Source organism: Hevea brasiliensis, chromosome 2 (assembly GCF_030052815.1).
Source record: "Hevea brasiliensis isolate MT/VB/25A 57/8 chromosome 2, ASM3005281v1, whole genome shotgun sequence".
NCBI lineage: Eukaryota > Viridiplantae > Streptophyta > Magnoliopsida > Malpighiales > Euphorbiaceae > Hevea > Hevea brasiliensis.
Genome location: NC_079494.1, coordinates 111,583,694 through 111,601,398, shown reverse-complemented (window position 1 = coordinate 111,601,398; position 17,705 = coordinate 111,583,694). Strand labels below are relative to the sequence as shown.

The window sequence follows — 17,705 nt, the reverse complement described above, 5'->3', positions numbered from 1 at the left end:
TTATTTTTACACGAATTAAAAAACATAATTAATATAATTAAAATATTAATTAATTTATTATTTTTAATATATTCTCAATTACTACTACTCTATTAAAAATTAAATAACTTATATTATTAATTTTTTTGAAACTAATGAATTTTATCATTTGGTCACATATTAAATAGGAATATAATAAGTTAAAAAATAAATTGTTATTTTAAAAAAGAAAATACCCATAATTTCAGATAAATAAAAAAAAGTTTTTTTTTAAACGGAGTTAATATAATTCACCTTGAAATAAAACTCCAAAGTAGGAATACTCAAGAATTTTTTTTATTCGTTAATCCAGATATATTTTTTTTTCGAAAATTCAGTTAGTTGAAAAACGCGTTTCTTCTCGTGATTGGGTATCTAAAGACGATGACAATCGTGGCCCCAAAATACAAGACATTGATATGAACTAGACGCTGGAGCGCCTTAATGTGAAGCCGCCGTAAAAAAAGTCATGCACAAAGCAACACACGGCTATTCCACACCCACACGTGACACTGTTTTAGTTCAACGATTGCCTCCTCAAATCACTTCGATGTTGCGTAATTACGACAAGGAAGCCGTAATTTTTTGTGGGTATTATACATAAAGTAATAAATTAATAAATATAATATAAATTAATTATTTTTTAAAAATAATTATCATTAAGAAAAGTTAAATAAGATAATAATTAATTAAAAGATAGAAAGTAAAAATATTTTAATTTTATTAAATTCACTATTGAATATACATAAAATAATATTATATTATTGATTAGAAAATAATAATTTTATTATAATAATTTCAATTTCCGATTACCTGATGATTTAATTTAAATATTGTGTTTGAATTAAAAGAAAATAAGAAAAAAAGAAAAATTTAAAAAAATTTATTTTTCACTAATTTTTATTTAGTTAAAAAAAAAAATTAAAAAAATAAATTTTTAAAGGAAAAATTAAAGTTAAATTTCACTCTATTTTTTCTCTAAATTATGAGGGAAGTGGAAAAAAATATTTAAAATTAGAAAAATATTTTTATATTTTTCAAGTTTTTTAGAATATCTAGAAATAATATTATAATTTTAATATTTAAAAAAATAACTTCTCCTCCTAATTTAAACATAAAATTAAAAAATTAATTTTTTCCCTTCCTCATTTTCTTTTCCCCCGTCCAAACACAGTGGAAGTTGTGGGTGTGTGAACTTACGTACATCTGGCCATGTCTTTAGCATTTCCTGACGGCCGTCAAATTGGAAAAACGCACGACAAGCTGAGCTGGTGAGGTTTTTGTCATATTTCACAAAGGAGATAATTGAAGTAAAAATTTTCAAAATATGATTTTTAAGGTATTTTTTTTTTCTTTATCATTTTAAATTTTATAAATTTATTATTTAAACAATTAGAGATTTCTTAAAATATTTGAAGTTTGAGACTTTGTGAATTTGGTGAACAATAATTTATATAAAAAATAACTTTTTAAAGAAAATATTTTTCATAAAATTTTTTATTATTATTTAATTATAATATTAAATTAATAATATATATTTATCTTATGTATTTATAAATATTTTTATATTTTAAAAAAATTATTAAAATTCAAAAAATAAGTTTTTTAAGTTATTTTTTTAAAAATAATTTTAATTAAAAAAATATTTTTTATTGACTTTTTTTAATGCCTCAAACATTACAAAATTATAAAAAAATGTTTTTTATGAAATAAATGAAGTAAATTTTTTTTAATTCATTAATTTGAGATTAAAAAAATTAAGTTTTTTCGAAAGTTTTCAAAACTTATAAAAATATAACTTTAAAAAATTACAAACTCTTCCAAATATAAATTTATAATTTTTAAACCTTATAAAAACCACCTCCGTTACATTATAAAATTTCATCCCAAGCGGAGCGTTAACCTTCAAATTCTAAGCATTATAAATATAGTATATACCAAAATTTTTAAGGGAATAAATATTTTTTTATTAATAAGTTAAAATAAAAAATGTTACAATAAATTGTAATTATCTCCTTAACATTATCTTTAAATTCATAATTATAAACATTTTAAAAAATTTATAATGAAATAAAAAAATAAAAATAAAATGTCATTAAAAGAATAGATCTAATTTTATTGAAAACAGTTTGCTATTGATTTATAATGAGAATTTTAAATTAAATTAGATTTACAAATATTTTAAAAAGAATTTTGATTTTATAATTTTTTTTTAAAGCTATTATTATACTAAGCTGCTTCTCTCTTATAGCTAAAGTAAGAATTTGTTCTTTTTCTCCTTGGAGTTTTTACCCAAAGGTGTGACTGTCTGTACCTCTAGATTTTATCAACAAGGGTTATTAAAAAAAAAAAAAAAATTGTGGGACTGGCCTAATTAGCCAAACTCCAAGAACCCAAAGACACTCTTTAAAAACATGCAGCAAATTTTCCATGGAAAAACCTCCTTGACAGGAATATAACCTCCACATTGGAAAAAGACCCAACCACATAGAAAATTAGATTCAAAAAACCGTGCATAAAGGGTGTATTATTACTCCTCCAAACTTCTAAGAGTATTAAATGCTAAATTGCGTAATTACAAAAAGGACTTAGAAAACAATACTGCAAGCTCAAAAATTCTCTGCAATGTGATTGTGCTTCAGGAATTTAACCTATCCCTATTAGATTAAACTCGGAGATCAACCAAACTCCAGGAATCTAAGCATACTCTTTAAAAACATGCAACAAAATTTCTATAAAAAAATTGACCCTATTTATTAGAAATTCAAACTCCGTATTTGAAACGAGACTAAAGAAAAATGAATAAATTTTCGTACTCCTTTGTATACAAATTTTTATTTATTTTATGATGAAATATTTAGAACACAATAATTCATCAGTATAAGAGTGTATTAGACGCAAGTTACTGCTAACAAAATATATATAAAAAAAAAAATGCTTAATTAAAAAAAACGAGGCCATATTGGAAAAAGCAAGGAAATTCACTTCAGGAAGATCTTTTAAGACGGGCCGCCCATCAACGCCCATGCCTCGGAGGCCTCGTGAGGACTTCATACTAATTTTTCATAAAGTTGCTTTTCTCTTTTGTCATATTCACACTTATGCCCTTCTCCTCTATATATATCTGCCTTCATCCTCTTCTCTAGGAGCTCCAGGTCCCAGGCCTCCACGCCCTCATACATTGGAAGCCAATCCACACCAGAGATTGAGTCGTACGCAGTTAAGACACTTTCCCCTTTGATCACTTCATCTCCTAACCGAAGGAAAAGCTAGAGTTAGGAGAGAAAATGTCTGAAAATAATATAGATCAGAGCATAGATATTGAAAAGAGCTCAGATCAATTTTCTAAGCCCCTCAGTGGAAAGAAACTCTCCTGGCACAAATTGCGCCGGAATGACTCTCTGGAAATCGAATCCCGCAAGTTCCCTGGCCATCAAATCCATGGCTCTAAGGTCTGCCTTTACCTACACCTTCATTCATCATTTCTAATTAAAATATCGCCGTTGTTGAGGTATTGCTAATATACTTCCAAATTAATATATATAATTTTTTCTTTTCCTCTCTCTCAAGGCCTTCAGTTGGTCGGTGATCTTGCACTTGGCATTCCAAAGCATTGGGATAGTGTATGGAGATATCGGTACATCACCGCTGTACGTGTATTCGAGCACCTTCACCGATGGTATCGGCCACAACGATGACATCTTGGGAGTACTTGCTTTGATTTTGTATACCATCACTCTCATCCCTCTCGTCAAGTACGTCTTAATCGTCTTGCGTGCCAACGATAATGGCGACGGTAATCAACTTCTTTATCACCTGCTTCATTTGTATTCGCTTTCTTAATTTCTAATTAATGAACTGCTTTTACTCGATTTAATTTTCCTAATTATTTTTTCAATTATAATTAATTGGCCTGATTTCTTAAAATTCAGCCAAATTTGATAGATAAACAAATTTTGAAGGCAGCAAATATCACTTTTTTTGAACGTAGTTTTGTCATAATCGTAATTTGAGTATTTGATTAGCTAATTAGTAAGCTGTTTTAAGTCTTGGTGGACATTTCAAGAAGTGATAAAGTCCAAACTGTGATGTGAGAATTATTTGTCATTAGAGTAATCATATAGCGAACAAATAACTGGGAAGAAATACTGGGGAGGAAGGCTTGCTTCCAGCCTTGAAAGCATATTTCAACTTCACATGATTTCAAATTTTCTATTCTGAAGCTGACAGGTTGCTCACATCATCTCATAATTATTTATAATCATCATGATATTGACTATTCTAGATGGGATCCCCAGCTATTATAAAGTCACATGTTTTGCAACCCCAATGATTTACTTTATTTATATTATAATTAAGATCTTATTTTTTTATATTCTTTTGATAAATTTTTTGAAAAAAAAAAAAGTAGACTTCTGCATCTTCTAACTTTTAAGGTAACAAAAAAAAAAAAAGCGAATAAAAAATATTTTTTAAGCCAAAGAAAAATGACTCTTTTTAATAGAGAATTTTATTTTTTATTTTTTATTTTTTTATAATTTAATAATTTTATTAAAATATAAAAAATATTTATATATATAAATATATATTATTAATTTAATATTATAATTAAATAATAAAAAATATTTTTATGTATAAATTATTTTTTAAAAAATAAATGGAATCTTAATTTTAAAATAATGTCAAAATGCTACGCTGATAGGTGCCGTGGAGGTTAGCTTATTTAAAAAAACAATTAAACAAAGAAGTGGCCGGAAGAAATATCCAATTCAATAGCGTGCATCGATAGCAAAGTCAAGCTATCGCATAGAAGAAAAAATATAACATCAGGGATAATTTGGTAATTAAATGCAGATAAATCTCAATAATTCAAAAATTAAAAATAATATATGTAACATGGGTGTTTACATTTTCCAGGAGGGACGTTTGCTTTGTACTCGCTGGTATGCAGATATGCTAAAGTAGGATTAATCCCAAGTCAACAGGCGGAGGATCGCGAAGTATCTAATTTTCAGCTGGAATTGCCTAGCAAGAGCATGAAAAGGGCAACAAAACTAAAATCTAAGCTGGAGAATAGTAAATTTGCCAAATTTTTTCTGCTCTTTGCCACCATGCTTGGTACTTCTATGGTCATCGGAGATGGTGTTCTGACTCCTTGTATTTCAGGTTAATTTTATTTTTGTTTTAATTAAATTCACTTTTATAACATAAGAAATTAAAAAAAAAATGACAAAAGAAAAAAAAGAAAGTCTTGGTCGTCGTGGTGACTCCAGCAATGATGTCAATCTTTTTACTATTGAGATATTTTGCGAGCATGGTCCACACCTACCTTTTTGCTACATATTCATCAATGGTGGCTGGGCGGAATTCCTAGAAACATGGAAAATGACAATATATGAATTTTGTCTCTATGCCGACACTCTATTTGCCCATTTTTGACTGACGAATTTTGTTTGCTGTTCGCAATTTACAGTTATGTCAGCTGTTGGAGGGATCAAGCAAGCCACTACAAAAATGACTGATAGTATGTTCACAAAAATCCTTTATACATTGTCAATACACAGTTTATTAATTAAGGTTGTTGGGCTTGATCTAAGCCTTGCTGACTAGTAGTAATTTATTTCTCTTGTGAAATTAAATAGTGGGAGTTTGAAATTTGGAATCTTGATAAATTTTAAACCCAGATAATAAATAATTAATGTCATTAGATTTATGGAGAAATTGCCCCATTTTGGAATTTTTTTTTCCTCAAGGGGCATGTATTTGCCCCATTTTTCTCCTTTCTTCGCCCTTGGTCAATGGAGCCGCTGCAACATGGCTACGTTCACTTTTTTGAGCTTACATTAGATTAGATAGAATAGAATATTCTCAATAATTGAGGCTCTCTTATCATTTTTTTTCCCTGAAGGATTCAAACAAAATTATAATGTATCGAGTAAATATTTTTAAAAAATTATAATGTATTGGTAGAAATGTTTTTGGCAAAAAAAAAAAAAACTAGTTAAAAAATAATGATTCCACAGCGCAATTGGATTAACGGGGTTTCTTTTTTAACTGTATGAATACAGATATGATTGTATGGATATCAGTAGTGATCTTGATCTGCCTGTTCATGGTTCAAAGATTCGGAACTGATAAAGTGGGCTACGCTTTTGCTCCAATAATTTGTGTTTGGTTTGCAATGATTGGTGGCATTGGCGTTTACAATTTCTTCAAATATGATCCTGCTGTTATCAAAGCTTTAAACCCCAAGTATATAGTAGATTATTTCAAGAGGAACAAAGATAAAGCATGGATTTCCCTTGGTGGCATTGTCCTTGCCATAACAGGTTTGTTCCTTCTTCTTCTTCTTCTTGATGAATCTTTTGCATGATTAATTTTATTTATCTTAACAATTTATTCTCACTTGGGAAATGCAGGAACTGAGGCCCTATTTGCAGATGTTGGACATTTCACAGTTCGATCCATACAAATAAGTATGTGCACTGTGACCTACCCAGCTCTTCTATGTGCATACACTGGACAAGCTGCTTTCCTTAGGAAGCACAATGATCTTGTCTCCGAAACCTTTTACAAGTCTATACCAGGTTTGTGTCGATTGCTTGATCTGTTTTGTCTTCATTTTTATTTATGATTTTCTCATCTTTCTGTAAGTTATCAACTGTTTTGCTCTAATCGTTGCAGACCCTCTCTACTGGCCCATGTTTGCGGTGGCTGTGATGGCTTCAATCATTGCAAGTCAAGCCATGATTTCTGGGACCTTTTCTATCATCCAGCAATCGCTCTCACTCGGATGCTTCCCTCGTGTGAAAATTGTGCACACATCGACCAAATATGAAGGACAAGTCTACATTCCTGAAATCAATTACCTTCTTATGATTGCTTGTGTAGCAGTTACTCTTGGTTTCAGAAGTACTACGAATATTGGCAATGCATATGGTAAGCCACAATCAACATATTTATTTAATTCCAATTACTTCTCCAATATATGGCGAAACTAATGAATCAAACTGCTGTTTACAGGGATTGCTGTGGTGTTTGTAATGACTCTCACATCAGCCTTTCTCGTATTGATCATGCTCATGATTTGGAAAACAAACATTCTCCTTGTAATTGCCTATGTGCTAACCATTGGCGTGGTGGAGCTTGTGTATTTAAGTTCGGTCCTCTACAAATTTGATCAAGGAGGATATTTACCGTTAGCCTTTGCTGCAGTTCTGATGACTGTAATGTTTGTCTGGAATGATGTGTACCGAAGAAAGTACTATTATGAGCTCGAAAACAAGTTTTCTCCAGATAAGCTGAAGGAGATTGCTGCTGAGACCAATTTTAGTAGACTTCCGGGACTTGCCATGTTCTACTCTGAGCTTGTTCAGGGTATCCCTCCCATCTTCAAGCATTATGTGGCAAATGTGCCTGCACTTCACTCTGTACTTGTTTTTGTTTCCATCAAATCACTTCCGATTGGAAAGGTTCCAGTGGAAGAACGATTCCTTTTCCGCAAAGTAGAACCAATGGAGCTCAACGTTTTTCGTTGTGTAGCACGATATGGATACACCGATGTTCGCAATGAGAATGAACCCTTTGAGAGAATGCTGATTGAAAAATTGACGGAGTTCATCAGAGATGATTACTGTTTAAGGCAGGCAATTCTTAGTAAAGGTGAAACTGTCAATGATCAAGAATTGGATGATGGACAAGTTGATGAAAATAGAAACACAATGCAAGAAGATTTAGAGGATGTGGATAACCAGTTGGATATGATCGACAAAGCATGGCGTGCTGGAGTTGTTCACTTGATCGGTGAGAACGATGTGGTTGCAGGCAAAGGATCAAATATTGCGAAAAGAATTTTGATAGATTATGCATACAATTTCTTGAAAAGAAACTTAAGACAAAGTGAGAAGGTGTTTGATATTCCTCAGAAGCGCATGCTCAAAGTGGGTATGACTTACGAGCTTTAGGAAATGAAATAAATTAAGGTGGGACATGGATCAACATGAGAGTCTTAGAAATGAAAAGACAGTTGCTAAGTACAGCTAAACAGGAAGATAAGCAACGGATTCCTGCTATCTAGTCTTAATATTGCTAATTGATGCATCATTTTTTCTCTGCAAGTAGTACCATTGTATATGCAAGCTCAAGTGTAAGTCAATTACGTCAATCAAGGATCTATATAAATATCGTCACCATTGCTTCATGTCTAAATATCTTTGCTATATAACTAATACAAATAAATATATAGAAGATAGGAAGCAATATGATAGAGCTCTAATAATTAAGAGGTAATTCTCTCTCTCCTTTGTGAAAGCTAATTTCAATATGCAAAAGTAAGGAATGAAAAAATTTTCAAATATTCACATATGGAACAGAGATAGGGTTGTTGATACCCATAGATGTATGGAGAGGGTAATAATGATAGTGGGTGGAATGAGAAATTTGGAGATAATGAATGTAGGATTTCAACATTTTCATGCCCCTCCGCTTGGAATGCAAGAAAAAGCCTAGTGCCAATTCAGTCTTAGCATTCAAGTGCATATTCAAACTTGGCATTAAAGATGCTTGCAGAGAAGATCTTTCTTTTATTCATATCCCTATCCCACATTCATTTAAGAATGATTTCAAAGGGAAGGATTATACTGTGACTAATTAGAAGAGAGAGTTATAGAGCCAGTTGAGTGAGCTGTGCTTAGTTAAAGGGAAGCTAATTAGTTGAATAATTAGTTTTAACATAAAATGAGAGGGAAATTGTATAAAGAGAACATAAATATGAGATACATAGTATTGTTACAGTAATTGAATAAAATAAGAGAATTCCCTTTCCTACTCTGTCTTTCTCTCTCTTCTTTTGCTCCCTCTCGACTTTCCTCTTTTATTCTTCTTTATCCCCTTTATACTTCTTTTTTTCTTTTTCTTTCTTTTAATCTTTCTTCTTCTTTCTTTCTTTTCCTTTCTTTTATTTTTCTTCTCCCTTTTCTCTGTTCTCATGTTAGGTTGTGACTTAGTCACAATATATTTGTTGTGTTTCCCACCAAAGGTTTTGCCTAATTAAGATAATTTAAGAAAACGAGAATGAAAGAGAGTGAACAAGACAAAATAAAAGAGAAAGTTAAAAAAAATATATTTATCACATATTAATTCAAATTAAAAAAAGTAAAAAAAAAAAAAAAAGTCTTTAAAAGCAATGTTTTTAGATTCTATGTCAACAATAACCACTCCAACTCAAGTAGTTGCAAGATTAAAATTTTTAAATACAGATAATTAGTGCAAATGAATTAAATAAAAAACACAAATGCCTGTTCGACAATATTAACTATTTTAGTAGTCGTTAGTTATTTTAATAGTTATTAGTTATTAGTTATCAGCTATTTATATAGTTATTAAAGTAAAAATGTTCGATAAAAACAGTTATTAAATTAATTGTTAAATATAAAAATAATTATATAATCTCGTTTACTTTAGTCTAGATGATCTCTCAACATCTAAAAGTTAGGAGGAATAATTTTTCATAAATTACTTTCTCAAACTCTAAATACGAGTATGAACACTATATTATTAAATATTATTTTAAAAGTTATTGTTAAATAAGACCTAAATACTATTTTAACAGTTATTGCTAAACAAGGCCAAAGTAACGAGAAAAAATAATTGAAACAGGAATATTATAATGCAAATGGATTGTGAGTTGTAAAATCAATAAAATGTTTTTTTTTTTTTAGAACTTCATTAACTCAAATTATATCACAAGAAGTAATAACCGGGAAAAAAATTGACAGGAGAATATGATCATGAATAATTAATGGCGGTCATTAAAAATTCGGTCTTTTCACTTGCAAGTGAATGCATTATCACAGTCATAGTCGATACTAAAATCCAATTTATGGTGATTTTGAGCATGTAATTAGGCATATACAAATATAAATCAAGAATTTGTTTTTCAATATGCTTAATTACAGTTTTCAATACAGCACGATAAACACCACCAAAATCAATTAGAATTCAGATTAAAACAAAATCAAAATGATTAAGGGAAGCAAGAACAAGTTAATCCTTCTAAAGAAAAAAATGGAAAACAAAGCAAAGCTGTGAAATTAAGGCTATGAATAATTCCCAGTCATATATATAGCAATAGGATTAAACTATATAATATAATACACACAACCATTACTCTGATAATAGTCAATCAAAAACAAACCAGAGAGATTTTAAGTCCACAACAATTTGAAACAAATAAAATGCCCTAGCCCTCCTCAACCCCCTCCCAAAAACACTTCACATTAGTCACACTTGCAAGATCAATATCTTCATGCATGTAAGGCTGGAGATAGATTATGTGTTACCATATATAGGCTGATGAGTTCAAAATCGCCTGGAAAGTGAAGTGTTACTTCTTTCAACCGCTGGAAAATTCAATGAAGCAGTAGATTTCCTTGATTGATCACCTCTATAATTCGACAAATCGTCTTTTTCTTCATTGTTGCTTGTTCCATGGCTACCTCTCTCTCCTTCCTGCTCTCTGTATTTATGCAAATACCTCTTGAGTGGCTCAGCATAGTCATCAAACCCTAGACTAGCAAGAGCCCAACAAATGTCGTCTCCGTTTACCGTCTTGCGCTTCTCTTTGTGACATTTATCAGATGCTTCACCAGTGACGAAGCTTATGAACTCTGATACACATTCTTGCATAGTTTCTTTAGCTTCCTTGGAGATTTTTGCATTCGGAGGCAGAATCTGCTTCATGATCCTCCCCACATTAGCTATTGGAAGCAATCTATCTTGCTCCTTTATGATGCCATCTTCACCTGAACCACTACAAGCTCCTGCAAGATTGTACTTGCGGCATGTTCTTTCTGAATTATTGCCTATGTTATCCACCATATCTCAATAAAGAGAAAGAACAGATATCCTGTTAAATACAGACACGTCTCTTTTAAATGTAACTAAATTTTACTCTATATATTATTAAACACACATATCTCTATTTAGAATTTAAAATTTTATAAAAATTTAATTTAATAATTTATTTTTTTTATCAATTTTTATGTTTAAAATGAAAGAATTTAATTTTTTTAATTTAAAAAAATTATTTAAAAAAAATAGAAATAAATATAATTATATTAAAATTTAATTGATTTTTTTTTCTTGCAAAATGATTTACTTAAAAAAAGCCATGATGTAATGGCTGACATGAGCTTGAAACTCAAAAACTTTTTATTTTTAAATTTAAAAAATTGTACGCCTAAATCATCATAAGGTATGTGGAAGATGGTCATGTAATGTTGAGACATGCATAGAGATGGTAATGGGTTAGGTTTTTACGGGTGTTTGATTTGATTAAATTCTATTAGGATAGATTTGGATATTATATAATCAGGTTTAGAATTGATTCATATTTGAAAAATAATATCTATGATGGGTTCGAGTTGAGTTCAAATTTTACATATTGAAAATTCGTTACTAGAATTTTTTTATATAAATACTTAATTAAATATAAAATTCATAATTTTTATAATAATATTTATAAATTTTTATATATTTTATTTTATATAAAATGAAATTTAAATATTTTATAAAATTATTAAAATTTTAAAATATAAATTATTAATCTAAATAATTTTTTATATAAAATATTAATTAAAATATATGAAATTAAACAAGTTCGAGTTTTTTCTGGGTAATAATAATCAGATTGAGACTAATTTAAGTAATTGAAAATAAATTTTAATCAAATTTAAAATAAATTTAAATTTTCATAATAGTAATCAAATTCGAATTCGAACAGAATAATTTTCACGAATATTCTATGTGTTGTCATCCCTTGATATGCATGGACCTGGTCAGCGTTTGATGGGGATCACAATGGCCGGCAGGTTTCGTTAGTTGGCATGAGTTAGGTCTTCTCATTTTCGTTTAAAATAAAAAAGTATGAGCATTAAGGGGTCCATGAGAGCAACATAACCTAAACAACAGAGAAGGACTAAAACTTGTCAATTGTAGAGAAAAATGGTCCCCTCTCCTCCCAGATTCAGTGTTTAGTCTATAATGCTTCCAATTAGTTTGAATTAAGCAATGTTTAAATAATTGGGTGAATTGAACTCGTGGTGTATGAATGGTGCACGTGTGTTTCTTAACGTGCACTTACAACCAAAATTAACACCTAAAAAGAATGGATTAATTATAATTTAATTAGCTAGGAACCCTATATAATATTGTTGGATTACCTACTTTCACTATTATTATTATTATTTAAGATGGGATTATGATGGTGATCTCCATATCTCCTCCAGGAAACCAGCATCATTGTATCAAAAAGCTTATTATTATCATTACTGTTAGCATAATTACAGCAATCAGCATGATTATAGGAGATTTGTGTAACATAATTACAGCAATCAGCATGATTATAGGAGATTTGTGTAGCATAATTATAGCAATTATTATTGTTGTCCAAATTAGTTCATATTCTCATGTATAAATAGATGTAATATCTCTGTAAATGAGACACAGACAAATACACAATCCTTTCCTTCATTACTTGTATTCTTTCTTCTAACACGGTATCGTTTTATTTCTAGTTTTTTGGGTCTCTCTCTCTACAACCTGTTCATTCTTTCATACCTATTATTATACCATTTTTTTGATTGAATCCTTCGTTATATCAAAAGCACTCTTTTCATGGTTTGCACTTTTCCGCTACCTCCTCCCTAGTATTATCCTATTGTTTCTTCTGTAATTCTCTTATCTCTTGGCGTAGCAAAAAGCAAGTGTTGTTGCGTTCTCGCGAAATCTGAATATCGTGCTCTTGCCGATGCTACATCCGAATTACTTTGGTTACGGTGGTTATTAATCGATTTGGGTGTCACTCATTCTTACGCCACAATACTTCATTGCGATAATAGAAGTGCCATACGATTTCTCATAATGATGTATTTCATGAGCGTACCAAACACATCGAAATTGATTGTCATTTTGTACGCCATCATGTTGCTCATGGCACCATATGTTTGATTCTGTCTCCTCTGTCAAACCCGATATATTCACCAAAACGCATCCTCCCGCGGATCTCTTAAGCAAACTCAAGTTACCACCTTGAGTTTGAGGGTGTTAGCATAATTACAAAGAATCAAATGATTATAGGAGATTTGTGTAACATAATTTGATTATAGGAGATTTGTGTAGCATAATTATAGCAATTATTATTGTTGTCCAAATTAGTTCATATTCTCATGTATAAATAGATGTAATATCTCTGTAAATGAGACACAGACAAATACACAATCCTTTCCTTCATTACTTGTATTCTTTCTTCTAACAATTACATCCCAAAATTCAAATTAGAGGTGGGATACGATGCCGTGTAGCGATTACTGATTAATCGATATCGACATCTGATTTGGATGAAGCAAACTTTTTCTTTTTTTTTTTATTATTAATTCATTTGGTGCAAATTCATTCACAGGTCATGATCTTGATCACTATGCTTTGTTAATCCATATCCCTGCATTCCACATGTACTATGAAAATGACTCATGCTCAATTCCATCTTTTAATTCATTAGATCATCTATAAAGTAAAGTTGAAAGCTAAAGAAATATGTATAGGCATAATTGTGTAAAAATTTAATTAATTTTTTTAAATAATTTATTTTAAAATAAATATGTTTTAAATATTATTTTTATTGCATTGAGATACAATAATTTTTATTTTTAAAAAAATTACTGATGCTATTCGATTTAAATAATTATCATGAAATTTGCCTCATCTTTTTGAAAAAAAAAATTTAAAAGTCATAAACAGTAAATTTTTATTTGAATAAACAAATATTATAGGTTAATTACTGTAAATAAACCTAATCATAGTAGCTGATAAGCATTGCAAAATTAAAGTTCTAAAGACCTATCAATGATAAAACATGGGCAGTAAACGACAAGTAGTTAGTATGAATGGGGGTTAAAAGTTTAGAGCACTGCGCAGTAACAACATATTTCATAAACAATGTTTCAACATTTTCTGTTAGGTAGATTAATAATTAAAAACTGATAGTAACTTGCTAGTCTAGATCTCATAACATTGAACATTCAACAGAAGACTAAACCTGCCAATTATCTTCAGCTTAAAATTTGAAGGTATAATTTGACCAACAAGAAAAATGAAGTATGTAAGTATAGTTTATTAATTTAATTTTTCTTTATCTTTAAGATTTAAAAAGTGTAAAATCTCGAATTCAAATCTTCTCATATACTTATTATTATGAAATTATTCAGTTTTATAATGAACAAGGTAGATGACTACTTCTGTTGTGAAGTTCATCAATTATTACTCGATTTATTGTGTCTTCATTAAGCTATTAAAAATAACTAAAAAAATAATAATCAGACGATGACCAAGGAAAAAAAAAGTTAAAATTCTGAACTCATTTATACTCTCAGAAATTTAGAATCAGGTATATGCTATATTATACATATATTATGAGAATTTTTTACGCTATTAAAGAATATATTCCATTGTCATTAATTATATTGATTAACATATCTTGAACTATATTCCATTGCTTAAATATTAACTAAAATTTATGCAAATAACTGTACTTTCCAGTGTGAATCCACTGTTCACAGAACATGATTTGTGGTCCATGTTTAGTAAACAATTACAAATTGAGGTTGCTTCCATCATTCGGCACACAGCTGAAGAAAAACAGAACAAAAACAATGGTAAAGCCCTTAATTATTGGTCACTTTAAAACCTTTTTCTACTTAAAGTAGCTGAATTAGCAAGTGGGTGCAGGAAGTTAATCCCTGAAAGTGAAAGGAAGCTAGCTATTTAAGTCATGAGAGGACCTTAATTGGAAAAAAAAGAAAGTTTCAAGGCATTTTGCTTTTCAAGAGGCCACGTTACAACCCTAGTTGAGATTCCTCCCTCCTATTCCTGTAGTGGGCATCTTTAGCTGATATAATCAAACGATTTTGTGGATCTAAAGCTTGAGTGGGCTTTGGACCAATCCTAGAAAGTCTACTCAAAAGGGAAAAAGAATCACTTTGTTTATGTTTTCCTTAAACCGGCCTTTTCTTTTTAAGTATGCTTAATTCTCTAAGCATTAACTAGATTTTGTATTGTTTGTTTATTCCCTATGTGTCAACCACTTTAACTTTCTTTATTGGATGCTTCTCCTCTAAATATTATTATATGTAGGGTACTTCAACCTGAGTCTTTCAAGTTGAATATATATGCAGTCAAATTAAATAGGAAAGTGCACCATTAATATTTCTCGAAGAAAAAAAAGATTAATTTTAATACTTATAAATTAATCTGAGAGTATTCTGAGCGTAAAGATTTATGTCTCTTGGACTAACTCATGGAAGTCTTGGGCAATAAGATAATGAATTGGAGGATTGTGGGCTCAGATTAAACAATTGGTATATTTGGGCTTCAGATTCATCTAATTTTGCATTTGGGCTTTCTATAGCAGAGGTCCTTGGGGCGACTCAGCCTCTTGTTTGGTGGATGCTCTTTCATTTTTAATGCATTTTGTTTTTATTCTAAATATGTCGAATTTTACTTTTTATTTATTTTATTAATAAATTTCTAATTAATTCAATCTATTTTCTCTTATATTTTTTTTTGTTAATATGAAAAATGAAGGATCTGATCAATTTAAGTAATAAAAATTATTTTGGAGTTCTGAGCCTTTTTGCGAATTTAATTTTTTTTCTGGATTAATATATTCAAAATAAATAATACAAAGTATTAAAAAAAATTTAAATATAATATTAACATTTCAATAAAGATATTTGTTTTTTTTTTTCAAAAAAAGATATTTATTTATTTATTTTTATCTAAAAGAATAAAGATATTTATTTCTCCAATATGCATTCAATACCATTGAATGACCCAAGAAAACAAGACGTTGATACATCCCTAATTCCACGTCACAAGACAATAAATAATAATCTATCCCTTCACCATCAGCTACATTGCATTCAAGCCTTTTTACATTTTCACACTTAACCCAAAATGGCTAACCAGACTCCATTCTCCCATCTGAGCACCCCAGATAAGATTTTTTTTTTTTTTTTAACATGCATCAACATGGTCTAGTTATTAATTTCAATCTAAATCCTCCTTTGATCTTTTCTGCCTGTCAACCTAAATTTCCTATGCTCACGCTCCTCGACCAGTTGCTCTTCTATCTCACAAGTCAATGATTTCAGCTGCTCTTAGCTGCTTCTTAATGCTAATTACTTTCTCCCTTCTCGTTTATGTAGCAATAAAGGATAAAAATTTATTTTACTCATTAAAAATTAAGAAAATCAAAAACATAAAAATTACCCTTATAATCATAATAGTCACAATAATATTTATACATATGTTTAAGAATATATTTATTAGTCCGAATTTATAAAAATTTTTAATGAAAATATTATTTTCTATAAGTTTATAGATTAATATTGTGTTATAGATCATTTTTTTAGAGAATTACAAATACTAATTTTAATATATTTTAATTAATCTTTTAAATATGAATCTTTAATAAAAAATAATTTATATTAGGAAGTAGCAATTCAATAAATTTAAGATTATTTAGCTTCTTTAAAAAAAAAAATCATATAGTTTATAAATATTATGATTATTTATTTTTTAAATACATTTTCATACATAAAAAAGATATTATATTGTTAAGTAGTATACAAATTAAAACTTATATATTATTTTAAGTATCAACAATTATTTTAAAAATTAAAAATATTTTTATCCTTTTATAAATTCATTTGCCCCCATTCATACTTTATAAATTGAAATAAAAATATTTATATGGAATATTTAAATAATAAAATTTGAATTAAATTTTAATTTTAATTTTAATTTAAAATTATTAGAAAAATAATGAAATTTTAACTTTTTTTTTAAATTGGATATTTTAAGTACTAATGTTATTTCACTCAATAAAATATAATTTTTATTAATTAGCTTAAAAAAGTAGCCTTTAATTTTATCTGTTGTTATATTTTCTGTTATAATTAATAATTTAAAACAAAATTCAGAAATAAAATAAAAATAATTATAAAATAAAATACTCTAATTTAAACATAAAATAAAATAAATTTATAAATCAAATTTCAATTGTTTTAGAATTATTTATCAAATTAAAATAAAAAAATTATAAATACTTTTTAATTATTTATAACAATTTTTTAATATGAATTTTTAATTTTAATTAATTCTTTTTTATAAAAATTTATTTAAATTGTAACAACAAACTTAATTAATAAATGAAAATTAAATATAAGTAACACTAAAAATTTTAAATTTATATAAACTCTAAAACTAATTCAAATAATAAGAGATAATATATTTATAAATAATATAAAAAATTTTATGTATTTATACGTGCTGTATATAATTTTAGAATAAAATATAAATATATTATTAAAATATTTTATTTTAATAAATAAATTTATATTATATAATAATAAATTAAATTAAAAAAAAAAAGTTCCAGGGCAAACTTGCGATTCTCTGAAAATAAAGCACTTTTTGTTGATCCCAGAATCCTATGAGGCGAGGATGAGAGCTTCTAATCCTTAATCTGACATTTCTTTGTCATTCCTCACTCGAGGTGAGTAGGATTCGATTTTAAATTAAAAATTAAATTAAATTAATTAATTAATTTAATTTAATTAATTTAATTT

General features: G+C 28.5%; 2 protein-coding genes across 2 annotated transcripts; one reads left to right on the top strand and one right to left on the bottom strand.

Moving 5' to 3' along the window:
• The first annotated feature begins 3,067 nt into the window (after positions 1 to 3,067).
• Positions 3,068 to 8,218, top strand: LOC110660922 (potassium transporter 5). The gene is made up of 8 exons (XM_021819387.2): positions 3,068 to 3,470; positions 3,589 to 3,814; positions 4,936 to 5,184; positions 5,492 to 5,542; positions 6,087 to 6,347; positions 6,438 to 6,605; positions 6,703 to 6,957; positions 7,042 to 8,218. The coding sequence occupies exons 1-8, from the start codon at positions 3,306 to 3,308 to the stop codon at positions 7,980 to 7,982; spliced, it is 2,316 nt and encodes a 771-aa protein (XP_021675079.2). The 5' UTR covers positions 3,068 to 3,305; the 3' UTR covers positions 7,983 to 8,218.
• Positions 8,219 to 10,116: 1,898 nt separating this feature from the next.
• LOC110660923 (nuclear transcription factor Y subunit B-4) lies at positions 10,117 to 10,935 on the bottom strand. The gene has a single exon (XM_021819388.2). The coding sequence runs from the start codon at positions 10,894 to 10,896 to the stop codon at positions 10,378 to 10,380; it is 519 nt and encodes a 172-aa protein (XP_021675080.2). The 5' UTR covers positions 10,897 to 10,935; the 3' UTR covers positions 10,117 to 10,377.
• Between the last annotated feature and the right edge of the window lie 6,770 nt (positions 10,936 to 17,705).

What these genes read in the sequence shown, in the direction of transcription:
- LOC110660922 (XM_021819387.2), top strand. Translation starts at nt 3,306, where the DNA reads ATGTCTGAAAATAATATAGATCAGAGCATAGATATTGAAAAGAGCTCA. An exon ending in CACTACAAAAATGACTGATA is followed by an intron (nt 5,543 to 6,086) that starts GTATGTTCACAA and finishes GTATGAATACAG; the next exon opens with ATATGATTGTATGGATATCA. An exon ending in GAATATTGGCAATGCATATG is followed by an intron (nt 6,958 to 7,041) that starts GTAAGCCACAAT and finishes TGCTGTTTACAG; the next exon opens with GGATTGCTGTGGTGTTTGTA.
- LOC110660923 (XM_021819388.2), bottom strand. Translation starts at nt 10,896, where the DNA reads ATGGTGGATAACATAGGCAATAATTCAGAAAGAACATGCCGCAAGTAC.